This window comes from Nelumbo nucifera, chromosome 4, assembly GCF_055504915.1.
Source record: "Nelumbo nucifera cultivar China Antique chromosome 4, China Antique-T2T, whole genome shotgun sequence".
Lineage (NCBI taxonomy): Eukaryota > Viridiplantae > Streptophyta > Magnoliopsida > Proteales > Nelumbonaceae > Nelumbo > Nelumbo nucifera.
The window spans coordinates 42,258,153-42,279,183 of NC_142652.1; the positions used below are offsets into that span (position 1 = coordinate 42,258,153).

The following is a 21,031-nucleotide window of genomic DNA, read 5'->3' on the forward strand; positions in this document are numbered from 1 at the left end:
TGGGAGACATTTTCTTGGAGAGAGTGACTCCGTGCCTGAAAGGAACGTTTCCTTTCTTGGAGTTTTCCATGCTGTATCTTTTGACAATTTTGTCAGTGTAAGCAGCCTGGGATAATCCAATTATCCGCTTCGATCTATCTCTATAGAGTCGAAGACCCAGTATGTATGAAGCTTCTCCAAGATCTTTCATGGAGAACTGCTGTGATAGCCATACCTTGACCGAAGTCAACATTCCTACATCATTCCCAATGAGTAGGATATCGTCCACATACAAGACCAAAAAGGTGATCTTATCCCCACTGGATTTCCTATAAACACAGGGCTCATCCGGATTCTGCTCAAAGTCAAATGTTTTGACTGTAGAATCAAAACGGATGTTCCAACTCCTAGAAGCCTGCTTAAGTCCATATATGGATCTATTAAGTTTACATACCATGTGTTCCTGACCAGCAGCAATGAAGCCTTGCGGCTGCTGCATGTAGATATCTTCACTAAGATCTCCATTCAGGAACGCTGTTTTGACATCCATTTGCCAAATCTCGTAATCATGGTACGCTGCTACAGCTAGCAGGATCCTAATGGATTTAAGCATGGCCACCGGTGAAAAGGTTTCCTCATAGTCGATGCCTTCTTTCTGAGTATACCCTTTCGCCACCAAACGAGCTTTAAAGGTCTCAATCCTGCCATCGGGGCCCTTCTTCCTCTTGTAGATCCATTTGCAACCAATTGCTTTTACCCCGGAGGGCGGATCCACTAGAGTCCAGACTCCATTGGTCTCCATTGAGTCCATCTCGGCTCTCATGGCCTCCACCCACTTCTGGGAGTCTATGTCTAACATAGCTTCCGCGTAAGTCACGGGATCCTCTTCACTAGTCAAGGCTTCCACCAGGTAACTATCCTGGTCATAACCATATCGGACTGGTGGTCTGGATACCCGGGTGGACCTTCTAGGTTGGTCATTACCTGGAACTTGTGGGACATCTCACACTGCTCCTGAGCTCTCCTCATCAAGAACTATTTCCTGACGATGGGTGTCCAGGATGTAATCGGATTCTAAGAATCGGGCGTTTCGACTGCAGAACACTTTCTGCTCACTTGGGTCATAGAATAGATAACCCACCGAATCCTTTGGGTAGCCTATAAACAGGCAACGGCTGGTTTTAGATTCCAACTTGTCCGCACTTGTTCTTTTAACGTGTGCAGGACAACCCCAAATCTTCAAGTGTCTCACACTTGGCTTCCTTCCGGTCCAAAGCTCATATGGAGTTTTCGGAACTGATTTGGTTGGAACCCTATTCAGCACGTAGATAGCAGTCTCTAATGCGTATCCCCAAAAGGATGTGGGTAATTCTGAGCGTACGAGAAGTGACCGGACCATGTCCAACAAGGTCCTATTTCTCCTCTCTGAAACACCGTTGAGTTGAGGTGTAGCAGGAGGAGCTAGTTGTGACACTATCCCATTGGCCTTTAAGTAGTCCCTGAATTCGTCAGAGAGATACTCGCCACCTCGATCTGATCGAAGGGCCTTAATTTCTCTCCCTAACTGTTTCTCGACTTCCTGTCTGAACTCTTTGAACCTTTCAAATGATTCAGACTTATGTCTCATTAGGTACACGTAACCATATCGTGAAAAATCATCTGTAAAGGTGATGAAGTACACGTGTTGATTCCGTGTCCTAACACTCAGGGGACCACATACATCAGTATGTATTAGGTCAAGTGTGCCTGCACATCTTTCAGGCTTACCGTCAAATGGCCGCTTAGTCATCTTACCTTGGAGGCAAGGTTCACAAGTGGGAAGATTTTCTACGGTTAGAAAATCCAAAGGACCATCCTTTACCAGTCTTGTGATTCGGTCGACACCGATGTGGCCAAGTCGGTAATGCCAGAGGCACGTGGGATTTACTGTATCACGAGTCCTTTTCTTGGGATTTTCGACCGACGTAGTTTCGGTTAAGTTAGTTTCCAAAGAAGGATGCAGAACATAGAGACCGTTCTCCAGTTCCCCGCATGCGATGAATTTATTATTCCGTTTAACAGTAATCATATTACTAAAGTAAACAGTATATCCATCAGCACACAATTTTGAAACAGAAATTAAATTCCTTCTCAAGTTCTGTACATAAAGACAATCTTTAAGTACAAGGACTCCTTCTTTAAAAACTAATTCTACGGTTCCTATTGCCGCAGCTGCAACACTTGCAGTTGTTCCCAAGAACAGTGTCACTTCACCTTCACTCAACCTTCTGCTAACTTTGAACCCCTGCAGTGAGTTACACTCATGAGTTGAAGCCCCGGAGTCAACACACCAGGACACAGAAGTAACTAACATATTAGTTTCTATGACACAAGTTTCGATATTACCTTTCTTAGATTCCAGGTAGGTAGGACAGTTCCTCTTCCAGTGGCCGGTCTGTTTGCAGAAGTGACAGACATCAGATGCCTTGTTCTTCTTCTGCTTCTTGGGTTTGGTAGTCTTCTTCTGGGGCTTCTTTGCCTTTCTCTTTCTCTTGCCCGATTTGTTAGCTTCAGCAAGCATAACCACAGGCTCATCCTTCTTGAGTAAATCCTCGGCCCTCTGCAACATATTGCTGAGTTCCTGGACGCTGACATTCAGCTTATTCATATTGTAGTTCATAGTGAACGCATTGAAGGAAGAGGGCAAAGAATTTAGGATGGCATCCACTTGCGTGCCAAGATCTAGCCCGGATCCAAGAGCTTCAAGTTCGTTGATGTATCCCATCATCCGAAGACAATGGTCATGAACTTTCTGCCCTTTGGTCATCTGCGCGGTCATGAACAATTTCAGGACCTTCTGTCGAGTAGAACGGTTCTGCTCCTCATACATTGTCCTTAGACTGTCCAATATGTCATTGGCAAGTTCGATCTGATCGAACTGCCTCTGTATTGAGTTGTCTAATGAGGCAATGACAAAGCAACGGGCTAGGGAGTTCTTATCCTCCCAATCTTGGTAGTCCCTCCTACGGGCCTCAGAAGCCCTATCACCCGGACGTTCCGGGGCAGGATTTTTCACTACCTTGTCTAACTTTTCAGAAGTTAGGACCAGCATAAGATTTCTGTACCAGTCGGCATAGTTTGGGCCCTTAAGCTTGTTATCGTCTAGAAGCTTTGCAAATTGACCGTTTGCCATTTTCTGATAAAACAGCAAAATCATTAGTCCACAACCTTAGTTTGATTCATGTTTACCTACATAGATATGGCTTTTAATCTATGTTCCATTCCCATTTGTTCATCTCTGAGATTTCCCTCCTATCTCAGTGACGGAGACGACGAAATGTCTCTGGAAATGTGGGAAATCACATGGGGTGCGTGAAGCCAACTGTTTCAGCTGCATAACCCCACCACCTTTCTGTGACGGATCATATCCACTCATCAAATGAGTTTCCCTTTGGCCTCTGTCAGACAAGGTTCAGAGCCGTTTTCAGGTAAACCCTTCTGTCCAGTGAGTGCACACCCATCATATTCAGGTTACGCCAAGGTACCGTGAGAGAGTTCCATTTTCTGGTGAAGCCCCTCCCACATCGGTCTATGACGCCCCTATCATCTTATGAAACACTCTAACAGATCCAATAGCAAATGGATAGCCCAATTTTATGGTGCGTTTCCTCATTACTGATGGACCCATCATTGTGCTAATGACGGAAGGCCTTTAGAGAGTCCATCATATGGATCTCCCTATCACTTGCATTCATATTTGCTGGAGGGAACAAAATTACGGCCTAGTTCTAATTTAGGTCAAACCAAAGTGGCTCCCACTGACTTTCATAAAGTCAGATTTCTGGTGGGCCTTAATCGGCTAGGGGTTCCGTACGCATCCCTTTTCAGGGTTGTGGGGCCCACCAGGCAAAGAGGGGGTCATCCAATGACCTTCAGGGACACCATGGCAATGATGTGCATTCAGCCATGGTGTGCGCAAGAGCCACTAACGAGTCATCACGGGCCAAGTACTTATGGCCCATGGTCGCAGCACATCAAACATCCAAAACATCACATGTAAAGGAGGAATTGATCCAATCAATTAATTGCTGTAAAGCCCATTCAACGGCCCATTTAAAAACCAAGTCATTAACGATTAATGTCCACTAGGTGTATGGGCTGAATCGCAGATAGCAGTTCGGCCCATACAGCTTATCTCACAATAATGGGCTTTTGCAGTTTTAACCCTTTAAAACTGGGCTTTACAGGTGGGCCGAATTAATCCCTGTAATTGAACATCAGATTTGGAACAAAAGTGTGAGACAATTGGACTGAGAACAGCCCCTTTCGAAACCCAGATTCGGTCCAAACAGTTTTGGTCCAATCTAGTCCGAAATGGTCCAAAACTGATTTTCAATTCAAGAATTAATTATTGAATGATCTGAAATTAATAGTTTTGATTTCTAGCAAACACAAAACAATTATGGACTGTTCGCACCACCTGCAAAACAGAGGTTAATCACAAGGGTTGCAGTTTCATAAACTGCAAATCGCAAAAAACGATTTCTCCATCTGCAAATCTCCAGCGCCGCCATCTCCTTCCATCTTCTTTAATCAAGAAAAATAACAAAAATCCTATTTCTATTAATTACATTCTTGATCAAATCCTATACATTCAGTCTAAAAATAAAAAAAATTATTTACAGACCGAATTGAATGAAATAAATAAATAGAAAAGAAAAAAGGGTGCGCAGACCATCTGCGCTAAAACTGCACTGCGATCTCTAGGTTTGAACAGTCCATTAAATCAAAATAAATAAAGAACAATTCCAAATAAATTTTGGATTTAATAAAATTAATTTCAGATCAATCGCCCTTAGCAAGAAAAAGTTTCTTGAAAAAAAAAAAAGAAAACAATCTGCGCAAATCTTGAAAGAACACCTTCTATCCATCTGCGCAGGGTCAGATCTGATTTTCTTTTGGTTCAAGATTCGAACCAGTGGCTCTGATACCACTGAAAGAATGGTAGGATCCATCTGATGGACGCCATAAAGGTTGCGGAATGGGTGGGGCGAATTTCAAAAATTTCCTACCTTCTCCCAACTGGGAATCATATTCCCTGAATTTAGAATACAATATTCAAGGATCTACTTGAACCCTAACCAAACCAGATCTGTACCAAAAGATAAATGGGAGGATTATACCTGATCCGGAGAAGCAGTATCTCCCAAAGTTGGTGTTCACGCCCAAAGAATGCTCCAAGATCTGTCCTTGCTGAAGATGACACAGCTGTGGATGGAACAGAACCAGCAGGGTGCGTCCTACACACTGGATCCTTCGCAAGAATCCCCTGGATGTACTAAACACTGAATTCTTTCAGTCTTTCTTGCAAGACTGATGTCAAGAACTGGTTTCTTGACTTTCTTTTCTGCAAAGATCAAATCTTGCAATAATGCAGATGGCGGCGGCAGGAGGAGATCTCCAGAAACGAAAAGGCTGAACTGTTTTCTTTTCTGGAGAGTATGAGATCTAATCTCAAATCGCAGGAACCCTTCTTGCTTACCAAAACCCCTTGGATCGAAATCTGATTTCTCTCCCTCTTGGTACATTCGAAATCTCCTCCTTTCTTCTTGATTAAGAAATCTCCTAATTAGGAGTTATCCCAATCCAAATCAGTATTTGGATAGGGGATAATCTTAATCCCTTTCCCAGATAGAGTTAGCTTACTCCTGATCTTATCAGGAGGTTACCAGATTCAAATCTGATTTGAATTTGGTCTCTAAGAGTGGATAAGGCTAAGAGCCCAATCCTTTTTGCTAACTTCAATCTCAAATTCGCCCCATTGATGGGTGATCATATCAGCCCACCTCGAAATGGGCTTTTGGCCCATTAAGTATTCAGTGTTTAATTAGTTTCCAATCTACTGCCCAGTTGGGCTTCTTTGTATGGCGTGGGACCCAAGCATTGATCTACACACCAGCCACATGGGTTCGGCCCAGCCTTTAATACAAGGCCCAGCCGAATTCACTGAAAAACTCAATGAACCCCTTGAGTCCATCGTATGGACCCTATGGGCCCAACACTTACATTAAGTGGTCCCTGGGCCAAGCCATCTTATAAAAACCCAGGGACTGTGGGCAGGTGCAAGATTAGCCCATCAGGTATTATCCTAAATAGTCTTACACTTAACCTCTCAGCCCTTAATGATCAAGCACTGCCCGACAAGAGAGGACCTCTCCCTCGGCTGCAAGGAACAGTGCCTCACTCTCCTCTCACATGGATCCCGGGAATTAAAACCATTTGCAAACATTTTGAAACCGTACATATATATGTAAATATATTAATTTTGCAAAAACAAAATTCCAACGATTGAAATCAACTGCCGGCAGTTTGGTTTCCATCAGAGAGAGTGCATTCCCGATCATTACCCTTTGTCCGACAAAGTGGCTGATTCTATCACTATGACCACCCACTCAGATGAATTCTCAAACTGCCCCAACATACCCAGGTTTTGATCCCCACTAAGGATCTCACTGATTGGCATATCAAAGGCAGCCTGATCCAGCACCTAGTGAAGTGTCATAATCGAGTCTAGGGGTCAGGTGTAACTTTCCAGTTTTGCCCATCTATCTCCAAGGTCCAGGGCAAGACTGGAAATCTGGTCCGGTTCAAGGATTCAAGTAATCCCATGCTGTATGTGCCTCGGGTCTTACCCTGATGGCTGAGACAGGCCATCCCAACACTTGGTGGCACACCAGTATCAGCCTTGGCAGGATAAATCTCCCCAGACTTATCCAACGGCTGTGAACATTTAAAACTAACATGAGTCTCTACAAATGTCCAGTTTTAGGGTTTTACACAGAATTAAACCAAACAACATGAATCAAACATGCACTTTATTTATTTCCACTAAATAACAAAAGTACATCAAAATGATTGAAGCTAAGGGCATACAAAACTGTCTAACAATTAAAGAGACCACAGAAACAGTCCAGCAACAGTCCAACAATTAAAGAGACCACAGAAACAGTCCAGCAACAGTCCAACAATTAAAGAGACCACAGAAACAGTCCAGCAACAGTCCAACCATTAAAAAAGACCACATACCAACCAATTACAGCACATAGATGTGACAAAGGGGATCACGCACCCCTGTACAGCACCAGTACGAAGGTGCAAACCCAGAGAAGAGGCCTTCACAGCATCGGCCAAGGGAAAAGGAAGCCTTCACAGCATCGGCCCTCTCCTACTAGGGTTACCTTGGTGCTACGACCAAGGAAGAACCCAGAAAAAGCAGCAACAGGGTGGTCTGATCAGTCCGATTGGGGTTTCTTGCCCTCACCGTCCAAGAAATCAAGGTAAAATTGGGAATGGATATGATTCAGAGGAGAGAAAGGATCCCTATAGCCCAGAATTGAGCTCTGATACCATGTTTACTTTCTGGGAGAGAGAGAAGAGAGAGGAGAGGGAGAAGAGGGAAGAGAAGATAAGAAAAGAGAAACAAATCTGTTTGAGTCAAAAGTTCTTGCTGGCGGCGCCCAGCTTCTTATTTATAATAACAAGAAGTAATTAAAAGAAAATAAAATTACAAACATACCCCTGGTGGCACATCCTAATAATAAAATAATTAAAACAAGAAAAGAACATGCTGACAGCACCCTAACAGCAAAAAGAAATTAATGTTAATTTATTAATTAACATTAATAAATTGATATTACTTGTAATTTTTAGAATAAAATTAATATTAGATAGTAGTAGTTGTAGTAGTAGTAGTAGTAGTAGTAGTAATAGTTAAATGAATAATATAATTAAAATAATTAATAGGGATTTTTGCACAAAAAATGACCAAGTTTGGTCATTTGACAATTTCAGTTACGTTTTGAAAATAATAGCAAAATCAGTGAATGGGAGAAAAAATGGTTTTCTTCAACTAAATTACCCTTTTTCAGAATCATGCCCACACAACCATGAGTAGAAGTCTGCTGAAATAAAATCTGTATGAAAAAGAGGAAGAAAAGGAGTTTTTGTGAGAAGAGAGAAGAAGAAGAAGAATGAAGAAAGGAAGATGAAGCAATCTAATCTGGCTGCTCTCGTGCATTACTATTTATACTTAAAAAAAACAGTTTACAATGACTGATATGCCCTCATAGGGTGGCTGATATAAAAACAAAACATTAAATTGCCTTCCTGGTATATGCCTCAACACCTTTGTCCTTTTCCAAAGAGAATTGTCCTTTCTTTCAGTTGTTGATCTAAACTACTTTCAGATTAGGAAAACTATATGCATATTATGCATTACCAGGTCCTTCTGTGAAAGAAGGAAGAGAAGTGAGGGAAGAAGAGAGAATATCGAAGAAAGAAAGAAGAGATTGGGAGAACTGATTGTAGTGTTGATGGAAAGCTCACTTCTTTTATACTTAAGAGGAAAATACATATCTGCCCCTCATAGGGTGTCAGAATGAAAACAAAAGAAATAAAATCCCAATAGTACAGGCCCTCTAGGCCCACATCACTCTACTCTTTTCTACATTTAAAAAAATTAATTAATTCTTGAAGTACTCATTCTGTATCAATGAAATTGTAATGATGAAATATCTTCAATTCATTAGCTGCTATGGGATCTCTTGTAGACCACAATTCAGATCTTATACATTGTGCTTTTGTATTTTTCAGTTCAGGTTGGCTTATGTTGCTCCTGAATCTACAGTTGTGGGTTGTGGTAAATTAGTTGACAATCCCAAGACAATTGCTCTTCATTACCTTAAAGGTTACTTTTTAATCGATGTAATTGTGGTACTGCCACTTCCTCAGGTAAGGTTCTATCATGATTTTTTTTAAAGAATAGAAACTCCACGTACTAAGAACTTTTGAAGTCTCAAATTTTTGTTACACTACATCAGTGAGTTAATAGCAAATATTGTTGTCTTCTTTTGCATGTTTTAACACATTAATTATGTATTCATCCAGTGAAACCTGGTGAAAGTCATTCACTTTATTTAAGTGGGTTTCATTGTTCACCTCACCAAGTGAACAACAATGACCAAGTTGTGGTTGAACATAAACCTCCCTTATTAGCAGAAAGTCAACTCAACTCTATCAATAGTCCAAACTATTTGGGGCTGGATCCACTAGTTTTTCTGTTGTGATCTATGAAGATACATGTTTTCTGTTAAATTAAGTCATTAGATCATTCTTTACCATTTCTTCCCACAATTTTTATGGTCTTGCCGTTGCACTTTTAGATCCTTCTATTTGCAGTAAGTCAATCCTTACTAGTACAATAATTCGTTGTCTATTTTGAAGAAATCATGACGGAGAAATTGGTTGTACAGTTTTGATGCAGTTTGCTTTACAAGGTGTCATGTGTTCATATATGCAAATTTCTTTTCTTCTATTCTTTTTACCCTCACCAGGGAGTGTTTAACAATTATACATAAATTATACTTGTTTTTGTTTTTGATCCATGGGGCTATGCGGCCAGGGGGGGAGGACCAATAACCCCCCACCCTTTGTGCAGGTGGGATTCAATCCCAAGCCTCTGCTACAACCAGCCCGAGACCTTACCAACTGAGCCAGTTGGCTCCTTGCATATGTAATTATAGATGTTGAGAAGCTCATTTATGTCTTATATTTACCGTCATTCATCACTTAGTTTATTAGTTTTTTTTTTTACAAGAAACAGAAAATCTTACAAAAAAGATATAAACAGCAATATGCAAGTATAGAAAGCCCTCTACAGTTAGCTACATAAAGAGTCCATGAGATAACCACTACAATCTCTCCCCAATTACGTTAAAGAATCATTGTATTACAATTGGGGCCAGAAGCATGATTTCTGTTAACCCCTTGCCATTCATCACTTATTTTATTAATATTTCTGTTGGTTTTTATTCTGTATGACCACGGTATTCTGGTCACTTTCTTATGGTTGATAAATGTATGGAATGAAGGCTGATATCTTGCACATTTTGGCTTTATCAAATTTGTTATGCTCTTCTCTTCTATTCTTCCTTACTTATTTTTCTCCTATTTGGCTCACTAAATATTAAATATGATTTACAAGAAAAACAAGTTGGATGTACCATAAGATGGTGTGGTGATATTTATCCATTTGGGTGAGACTCTAAACTACCATGTTGGTGTGCTTTGGGATACACACTGATATGATCCAGTTATGTTGATCATTAAAGGATTTGTTTCACTATTAGTGGCATGAGTCGCTTAAGTGCAAAGGCTACTTTTGTCCTTGGACTTGAGGAGTTCAAAGGGTTGTAGGATCATGATTAGTTTCTTTGATATACCATAGGTAGGAATGTGGGGCCCCTAGGAATGACTTTAGGACTTTGGAAATGTTTAATAGGGAATCTATACCTTTAACAAGAGGAGGGTGTCACTTTTAAGACTCTTTACTGATTTAGGATACTTTCTACGAGTTCTAGTTGGAGTAGAACTCTAGCTGAGGAGTTCTAGTTAGACTATGACTCCTATATAAAGTTATTGGGTAACATTGGGATGAGTATTGGAAGACTCCTAGTTGAACCAAGACTCTTGATGAGGAGTCCTAGTTGCACTACAACTGGTATTTTATCTTCTAGTGACATTGAAGAGAACATGGGATGAGTCTTTTGAAGGGATGAGAGATCCATCCCATGGACGCCCAAAGATTGCGGAATAAGGGGGCGAATTTCAAAAATTTTTCTCTCCCTTCAACTGGGAATCACATTCCCTATTTAGAAAATCATATTTTCAAGGATCATTCTTGAACCATAAACTGAACCAGATCTGAACCAAAAGGAGTGGGAAGGATTATACCTGATCCGGAGAAATAATATCCCCCAATGAAGGTGTTCACGCCCAAGGAAGGATCCAAAGACTGCTCCCACTGAAGATGGCGAAGTGCAGGATGGAGCAGAATCAGCAGTGTTCTTCTCCAAGAACTCTGTCCTTCGCAAGAATCAGCAGGATGGCACGTGAGCACAGCTTTCTATCAATTCTTTCTCAAAGAACTGATGTCAAGATCGAATCTTGACTTCTTCCACAACTGGAGATCGAACTGGCAAACAGGGCGGCAAGAACAGGGAGGCGGCAAGAGAGTATTCGCAGGGTGCAGAATTCTCCCTTCTTGTGATTTCAGCACTGAAGGAAATCTGATTGATTGTGTTCTAAAGGCTGCCGCTCCCTCCTTCTTTTGTTAACTTAAAAGATCATCTCCTAAACGAATTAGGAGCTGCTTATCCAAATCATATTTGGATAAGACCTCTCTTTAGGTGATAGGGATAAACCCTTATCTTATCTGCAGATTAGATTAGCTTTCCACTGAGGATAACAAAGAGATGAACTGGCGATGGGAGGCGGAGATCTGAGTAAGGGAAACAAAATTGGAAATAGGGTGAAGGGTGCAGGTGCGTTTACCTTTCCGTAAAGCAATAGGAAGATCAAAGTCAGAGGCTGGTGTCGGATCTGGAGCTGGATCTGTCGACTGTGATGAAGCCGGAGGAGTCGCAGCCGGTACACGTGGGTGATGTGTATACACGTGATGGATAGGTGGATGGTCAACGGCCGGTGGCACCGGAGGCAAGGACGTAGGCACAATTGGAACCAGAGGAGGAGGATCAGCCACAGGAAGGGGAAGAGGAGGAGGTGATGTGGAGGAAGCAGCATCACCAGACCCCACGAAGAACGGAGTAGACTCGAAAGTAACATTAGCACATACCAAGGAACGACGAGAACTGGGGTGGTAACACTTGTACCATTTCTGAGTCCGGGAATAGCCAAGGAAGATACACTTAAGGGATCGTGCATCTAACTTGTTAGTCCCGGGACCTAGATTATGGACGAAGCAGACACACCCAAATACCCGAGGAGGAAGCGGAAACGGAGACATGTTGGGGAACAAGACACTAAAAGGAGAACGACCATCAAGAATAGACGTGGGCATCCGATTAATTAAGAAACAAGAGGTGAGCATTGCATCACTCCAAAAGGGTTTGGGAACATTCATGTGGTGCATGAGTGAGCGTGCCGTTTCTACAAGATGTCGGTTCTTTCTCTCAGCAACCCCATTTTGTTGTGGGGTGTAGGTACATGAAGTTTGGTGTATAATGCCATGTTGGTCCAAGTATTCTTGAAAAGATGAAGACAAGTATTCATGGCCATTATCAGAATGGAAAATTTTGATGTGAACACCAAATTGATTGTGGATCTCAGCATAAAATTTCTGTAAGATGGCAATTAATTCACTTCTTTCTTTCATTAAATAGAGCCACATCATTCTTGAAAAGTCATCAACAAAAATAACAAAATATCTGTATCCATTATATGACATCACTTTATAAGGACCCCAAACATCTGAATGAATTAAAGAAAAAGGACTCGACACACGGTTATCAACCTTAGAAGTAAAGGGAACACGATGATGTTTCCCAAATTGACACGACTCACAATCTAGAATAGAAAGTTGACTCAATGAGGGGACCAAGGACTTCAACACTTTCAGTGAAGGATGACCAAATCTACAATGCCACTGGAGAGGAGAAATAGATGACTGAAGGGCCGTTGACGTTCTTCCACCACCATCAAGATAATACAGTCCACCGGCTTCACGCCCTCCACCAATCTTCATCCCCGTCTTGAGATCTTGAAAAACACACATAGAGGGGTAAAATGTAATGGAGCAATTAAGGGACTTGGTCAGCTTACTAACAGACATAAGATTAAATGGAAGCTTAGGTACATATAAAACAGAGGATAGGGATATAGGGTCTAGGTCAACATTACCAACACCATGAATAGATGATGTGGAGCCATTAGCAAGGGTAACAGATTGTGATGTTGAGCAATGAGTGCGAGATGAAAACACACCTGGAGTTCCCGTCATGTGATCGGAGGCTCCAGAGTCAATAATCCAAGGGATGGGTGTGGATGCCAAACAAGCCATACCTGAGTGTGCAAAGGTAGCTGTGTTCTGCTGCGACGTGGATTGAGCAAACTTTTCATACTCATCACGAGGAACACTCATCATCTCCTTGCTTGGACCATCTGAAGAGGTAGAAGGCGTCTGTTCAACTGACCGGTTCTCCTGTCTAAAGTTGGAACTGGTGTCACTAGTCATGGCATGGTTGGCCCACGTCGAGGGTGGACCATGTAAGTCATAGTAGTAGTTAATAGTATGTCCATCCAAACCACAATGAGTACTGAAGGGACGAGAGATCCATCCTATGGACGCCCAAAGATTGCGGAATAAGGGGGCAAATTTCAAAAAAAAATTTCTCTCCCTTCAACTGGGAATCGCATTCCCTATTTAGAAAATCATATTTTCAAGGATCATTCTTGAACCATAAACTGAACCAGATCTGAACCAGAAGGAGTAGGAGAGGATTATACCTGATACGGAGAAATAGTATCCCCCAACGAAGGTGTTCACGCTCAAGGAAGGATCCAAAGACTGCTCCCATTGAAGATGGCGCAGTGCAGGATGGAGCAGAATCAGCAGTGTTCTTCTCCAAGAACTCTATCCTTCGCAAGAATCAGCAGGATGGCACGTGAGCACAGCTTCCTATCAATTCTTTCTGAAAGAACTGATGTCAAGATCGAATCTTGACCTCTCCCACAACTGGAGATCAAACTGACAAACAGGGGCGGCAAGAAAGAGTTCTGCAGGGATGCTTAATTCTTCTTTCTGTGATTTCAGCACTAAAGAGGATCTGAATGTGTGTCATCTAAAGGCTGCCACCCCCTCCTTCTTTTGTTAGCCTAAAAGATCAGCTCCTAATCCAATTAGGAGCTGCTTATCCAAATCATATTTGGATCAGCCCTCTCTTTAGGTGATAAGGTTAAACCCTTATCTTATCTGCAGATTAGATTAGCTTTCTCCTAATCTCATTAGAAGGTTTCTAGATCTGAATCACATTCAGATCTGGACTCTCGAGGTGGATAGGGCCAAGACCATATCCTATCTGCTAATCCAACTCAGAATTCGCCCCATAAATAACTAATTAAATAGCCTAGTTCGAAATGGGCTTTAGGCCCATTAAGCTTATGTACTCACTTAACCTTCCTAACTGCTGCCCAGTTGGGCTTCCTTGTATGGCGTGGGACCCAAGCATTGATCTACACATCAGCCACATGGGTTTGGCCCAGCCTTTATTACAAGGCCTGGCCGAATACACTGTTATGGACAGTGCACCCCCTGAAACCCTTCAAATAGGCTCTATGGGCCCAACACTTACCCTAAGTGGTCCCTGGGCCAAGCCACCTTGCAACACCCAAGGACTGTGGGCAGATGCAAGATTAGCCCATCAGGTATTATCCTCAATGGTCTTACACTTAACCTCTCAGCCCATAATGATCATACACTGCCCGACAAGAGAGGACCTCTCCCTCAGCTGCAAGGAACAGTGTTGCACTCTCTACTTATATGGATCCCGGGAATTAAAACCTTCTTGCAAACATTTGAGAAAGCATAATATATATACTTTTATATCTCATATAAAATATATTTTGCAAAACAAATCTCAATGATTGAAATCGGCTGCCAGTAGTCTTGCTTTCCATCAGTGAGAGTGCATCCCCGATCATTACCTTTGTCCGACAAAGGGGCTGATCCTGTCACTATGATCACCCCTCAGATGAATTCTCAGACTGTCCCAACATACCCAGGTTTTGACCCCTGCTAAGGATCTCACTGAATGGTACATCAAAGACAGCCCAATCCGACACCTAGTGCAGTATCATAATCGAGTCTAGGGGTTGGGTGTAACTTTCCAGTTTTGCCCATCAATCTCCAAGGTCCAGGGCAATATTGGAAATCTGGTCCAGATCATGGATTCAATTAATCCTACACTATATGTGCCTAGGGTCTCACCCTGGCAGCTGAGACAGGCCACCCCAACCGACTTGGTGGCACCACAGTGTCAGCCTTGTCAGGATAGGTCTCCCCAGACCGACCCACTGGCTGTGAACATTCTAAACTAACACGAGTCTCATTAAGTGTCCAGTTTAAGGGTATTACACAGAAACATACCAAGGGAACATGAATCAAATATGCACTTTTATTCATTTACAATAAACTCATAAAGTACATCATTCTGATTGAAGCTAAGGGCACCCGCCCTACATTAATTAGGGGAGGGCTTAGAAACCACAGCAACCAATCACCAACGACACTACCAGAGGCATAGAAACCTCCAAGGGAAGAGGGCGATCACTCCTTTTCAGCCCTTTTCCCAGTCACCAACTAATGGCTGAGAAATCCAAGAGAAACCCTAGTTCGAATGCGCAGAAAACAGAATTCTAGCAAGTCTGATTTGTTTAATGTGGCTCTGATACCATGTTGAAGTTCGGCCTGCCCTAGAAGTCTGTTTTGTTTGTTAGCTGAAAAGTAAAGTAAACAGCAAGAAGGAAGAGAGGAAAGAAGGAAGAAAGAGGAAGAAGAAGAGAAAAGGTCTGGTTCGAATTAGGAAAAAGTCAACCCTAGTTTTGGCCAGACCTGTTATTATATTATTAATATAATTGGAAAAGACATAAGTGCCCTTATTTAAGTAAGAGGCACTCGAACTAACATAATAGTACACATCAGCATTCTCAACAGGTACAAAGACCGAAATACCCCTTCACTAACAGTGTCTAGTAGGGCATCGACTTCTGGAACAAATTCCCCTTGGGCCCTACAACCAAGGGAAACCCTAGATACAGACCTTGCTGTGTTCTACGGTCAACCCTAGGGTTTCTTCACAGCGGCCAAGATAGGAGAGAGAGAGAGGAAAAAGAAGGAATAGAGAAGAGCAGAAAAGTGGCGGCTATAACCAGACAGACGGATTAGTGCTCTGATACCATGTTTGCTGGAACACAACAGCCGAAGAAGAAGAAGAAGAAGAGAAGATTTGAGAATGGCGGCTCATCTACTTCAGCCGGCCCTACAATCTTATATAGATGTTTACAAAATAATGTTACATGAATGGACTAGAATGCCCCTAATTAGTGATGGGACACCTAGACAAATAAAACATTAAACTAGTTTAGGCCCAATAACTAAAGACTTAAGACACAAATATGACTAACGTAAACACTAAATCAGCCGGACCAACAGGTCCAATTTGAGTCCATGTGCATGAATTTGGGCTGATCCGGATATCCTATTTGCTTTGTTAATGTTGCAAGACTGATGGGCCTTGGACCCTTGCATGTTTGCCCTTGTAGATGGACTGTAGAGTTCCTTGATGTGAAGTCCATGGTGCGATGGGCCCAGTCACAGATCACGGGTCCTAGCTGTCTTAACCATTGAATGCCTAGCACCATGTCCGCTCCACTGAGATGAAGAGGATATAGGTCCACCGCAAACTGGTTACCCTGAACCTCTAGTGGTAGGCCCATGCAAATGCTATTGCAGGATAGGCTATTACCGTTGGCCACATGAACCATAAAGCCATTGTTGGTTGAACCAGGAGTCCCATTTTATCCACCAAGACTTGAGTTATGAAGTTAAGGGAGCTGTCACTATCTATGAGAATTGACACTTGGCATCCTTGGATTTGCCCTGCAACTCTCATTGTTTGAGGTGACGCAAGTCCAGTAAGGGCTTGTAGAGATATTTCAGGTGTGCCATTGGATTGTTTTTCCCACCCTGGGTTAGATTCTCTGCAACCGATGAGGTCGCCTTCCTCTTCGGCATCTATTTGGAGGAGAAGTGCTTGTTGTTTCTTGCAACGATGGCCCGGCCCGAATTTCTCTTCGCAGTTGTAACAAATACCTTTGTCTCTGCGGGCTTGCATCTCTGCCCAGGTCAGCCATTTGAAAGGAACCAGTGGACCTGGGCCCAGTATTCCTTCCTCCTTGTCTGGTGCTATCGTCCTGGTTCCTGGACCCCATGGCCGTTGCACCTTTCTTGCTCCAACGAACTTATCCTCATACAATCTTGCTAGTGGTGCTGCATTGATGACCAAAGTGGGCTGCATCGCCTTTACCTCCAGTCGCAGTTCTTCTTTCAGGCCACCGACGAAGCTTCCCACCAGTGCCTTCTCCGTCCACCCTTGGACTATCATGGCCAGCCTTTCGAACTCCATTTGGTAATCTTTTACTGATCCCACCTGCCGCAGCTTTGCCAAACTTTCATCATGATCTTCGAACCCAGACGATCCAAAATGGATAGTCATGGCGTCCGTGAAGTCTGCCCAAGTTTGACGAGGGTGCCCCCGTCGGTACAATTGAAACTAGAGTATAGCTTCCCCTTCAAGATGCGCAGAAGCCAGAGCTACCCTGTCTTGTCCAGGTGTCTCATGGTAATCGAAATACCGTTCGGCTCTGAGAATCCAGGAAGTTGGGTCGCCGCCTGAGAAGATGGGGAAATCGATCTTGGCTACTCTCGTTGCCACCCCTGTTCTGCAGTTGTTTTCATTGCTGCGCTCTTCTTGGCTTCCTCTGTCGTTGTTCGTTGCCCCCTGCTCCAGTCGAATGAGGAGAGCAGTAAAACCTTCCTTCATTTCTTTGAGATCTAAAGGTATTCGATGGATCTCTACTTCCATCTGATCCACTCGGGTGTCTACTGACGTGTTTCTTGTGTTGGTCATGCTGGCTCTGATACCAACTTGTTAGGAACCTGCCTAACTCAGGGCTCTTCGAGGGGCCAACCTCCTGAATTCTTGGAAGGAGAGAGAGAGAGAGAGGGAGAGAGAGCTAGAGAGAGATTAATGCTGAAAGAATCAATGCCTTTATTTCTCTTGTGCTTTACTACTTATACTGTTTTACAATCTTGATGCCTTTCTGTTACAGCTGTTGCAAGTGGATGATTAGTTCTGCTGACGTGGCCTCCTCTTGTAAAACTGATTAACTGTTTTTTGTTGGTCTGTTCCAGCAATCTTTACATACCATCATTAACATGAAACAATAAATGCGCTTTATTCATTTACAAATAAATGTTTATTTACATCAATCTGATTGGAGCTAAGGGCATAAACTGTCTAAGAAGAATGTAATGTAGATTTGTTCTAAGAGCAAAGAGCTAGGATATCTCTTTACTAAGAACCTTAATCCTTGAGAGATGGAAACCATATGGATCTTACACCCTCCTAGATGTCTATGATATATGAACTAGCAAGTCGTTCTGCCCTAGAGAGCACACTGAACTAGCATAAAAGGTTCCCAATTGACATTCTTTGCATGGATTAACTACATTAGATGAAGGGAGCTATTCTATTTTCACTAGAAGAGATTGGTTGGTCTCTTGGATCATGGGTACTAGAATATTTTCCAGATCTAATTTTATGCATAGGTTGAGTACCATATCAAGAACATGGTATATTTTATTTTCTTAAATCAAAACAGTTAGAAAAACAGAGATCTAGGGTTACAAGATAGATTAGTTTTGTTTTTTTTTTTTCCTACTATGAAGTAGTTCAACCGTAAGGACTCTTATTGAGCATATAACTGGACTTGTTGGAACATCCTTGTAAGGTTGTCATCAGATGGTGTTAGCAGGAGGTAATTACAAGTAGGGATTGAACTCCAATATTGTTGTAAGAAACTTTAGGGATGGGCTGAATACCCAAATCATTATAAGAAATGGGCTCAATTTTCTTGTAAGCCTATAGGAAGGCATGGAAAACTTGCTTATCTAACAAGGGAAGAAGTTGAACTTGACACCCAAGATCCAAATTTTAGGAAGTGGATGGAGGAGAATTATTTGTGATGTCTTGGTTGGTGAATCCTATGCAACCACACTTTAGTAGAAGTTATTTGTGGATGGGAACAACAAAGGAAATCTAGGTTAGTGAGTCATTTCCATGCCCTAAATGTTGCTAGGCTGTACAAGCATAGATTTGAGTTTAATAACCTCAAGAAGGAATATAAGCTTTTGTTCATGTACTTCTCCATATTAAATTCATTGTGGCATGAGATTGATTACTTAGAGACAATTGAATAAGGATGTTCTTATTAGGTTGAGTGATTAGGTGTTGGTGGGATTATTTAACATTCTATGTTTTAGTTTTATTTTTTGTTATGAGCCTTTAGTTATTGGGCCTAAACTGTTTTATTTTTTACACTGGTTAGGTATCCCATCACTAATCAGGGGCATTCTAGTCTTTTTATTGTAATATCTTAATGTCAATATATATATTAGTTTCTAGGGCTAGATGAGAAATTTCTCCCCATACATTGCTCTCTTCTCTCCTCTTATCTTCTCTTCTTGCTCTTCTACTTCACCATTCTAGCAAACATGGTACTAGAGCATCAATCGGCCTGATTGATCACATCTAGTTTCTCCTTCCTTTCTTCTCTCTTCTATTCTTTTTTTCTCATTTTCAAAGTATAGTGATCAACCTGTGTCTCTACAAACTAAACCTAACTTTTGCTTTCCTCACTACTCACCATAACATAAGCCTGAGACAAAGTCACCTCATCCTTTTCAAACACATTCTACCTCACAATGTCATACTCTAGGTTGAGCCTGGTGAGGAATTCAAAGACCCTATTTATCTCCACCAACTTTTTATGTGTTTCTGCATCCTTTATACAACCCCAAACAACAGTCTCCATCAAATCAATCTCCTATCAAAGAGATTTCAGCATGGAGAAGTGAACGGCTAAGTGTTCTCCCCCTGTCATAGACTATTCACATCATTCTTCAATTTGTAGGCTTGGGCAACATTCAACTTTTGGGAATAGGTATCCGTGACACTATCCCACACTTTTTTGCAGTTTTCATCCACAGATAGTGTTGATTAATATGTGGCTGCATAGAATTCACTAACCAACCCATTTCCTGCATCCACCTTTCATAGGTAAGGTCAGCCTTTGTTGGTTTCTTCTTGCTCCCGAAAATGTTACCCCATTTCCCTCTACTACACACATGTATTTTAATTTACTGAGACCAAACTAAATAATTAGTTCCATCTGTAGGTACATAGTGATCGCTTAGATCATCAGAGTGCAAAGGATATCGAATTAATACCACATGGACACTTGCGATGAGTTCGTAACTCATCGGACGTCTGTGATGAGTTTATAACTATAAACTCATTGCATGATTGTGACAAACCCGTACTCAAAACAGTTTGCGGTGAACCTTGTCTAATGTAAATTTGCAATAAAGTTTAGACACGCACAAATCTGCGATGAACTTTAGACATGCGCAAATCTGCGATGATACACACAGATTTGCGATGAGTTTTAGACACATGTGGAGTTGCGATAAGTTCAAAGCCATTGTGGAACCACAAAATCACTGTAGATCGGAAATAAATATTAGTTATACATTTATCTTTAATTTACACGTGTGACAAGGTGCCCTATGGTCCTAATAAAGGCGTGCCCGCTAAATGATGATGTCACTTACGCCATGTTGGTTAAATGGGTCACAAAAGGAAGTAGTACACGCGGATTATGAGAATCTTCGAACAAAAGGAAAGTTCACCTTGGAGATATCTCCTAAGACACATGGTGAAACCTTAGCAGTGCTCCCTGACAATTGACGACGAATCCAATATTCCCTTTCCTAGTGGGAATCAAATGCTTTTGGTTCCTTCCTTTTTGGACCTCAGGATCTCTCCCTATAAATAGGGGTCTTTCTCGTAACAAAATCATCATCTTATCACTCACATTCGCCCTAGCCTTTAGCCTCCCTCCTGCATTCGGTCTTCCTTTTTTCATCAAGGAGATCCTTGTACGTATCCTCACCACACCATCTACACCATCCAACTTCACAATGTTTACTGTCCCCAACAGAGTCTCCACTAGCCCCCATGTCCAAACCCAAAATCTGTGGCATATTTGGTTTCTCCTTCAATTTGATCCATTGAGTGAACAAATGCAAACAAAAATCCAATTAGGGTTTTACTAAGCTAGATTTTCTATTCCAAGCAAAGAACAACTCTTCAACCACCCAAAACTAGGGTTTCACAAGACTCGACAGGATTGGAGAAGGAGAGAAACTTCAACCACTCTTACCAGAGGTTCCATAACTCAATCCAACCCAAACCACCCTTAATAGAAATCAAAGAGCTCCCTTTTGATCCCCAAGTGCTTGCTTCAAAGTGTCTCTAGGACTTATAATAAGATTTCTCCAATTATCTAGGGTTTTCGGGAAAAATCTCCAAGAATC

General features: G+C 42.0%; 1 protein-coding gene across 4 annotated transcripts in view; it reads left to right on the forward strand.

Moving 5' to 3' along the window:
- The window catches only part of LOC104590510 (putative cyclic nucleotide-gated ion channel 20, chloroplastic), a 199,809-nt gene that overhangs the window by 50,508 nt on the left and 128,270 nt on the right, over window positions 1-21,031 (forward strand). For all 4 annotated transcript variants that reach the window (XM_088903865.1, XM_088903866.1, XM_088903867.1 and 1 more), the window contains one exon: window positions 8,611-8,748. In XM_088903865.1, coding sequence (XP_088759991.1) covers window positions 8,611-8,748 — 138 coding nt within the window. The remainder of the gene's footprint in view (window positions 1-8,610; window positions 8,749-21,031) is intronic.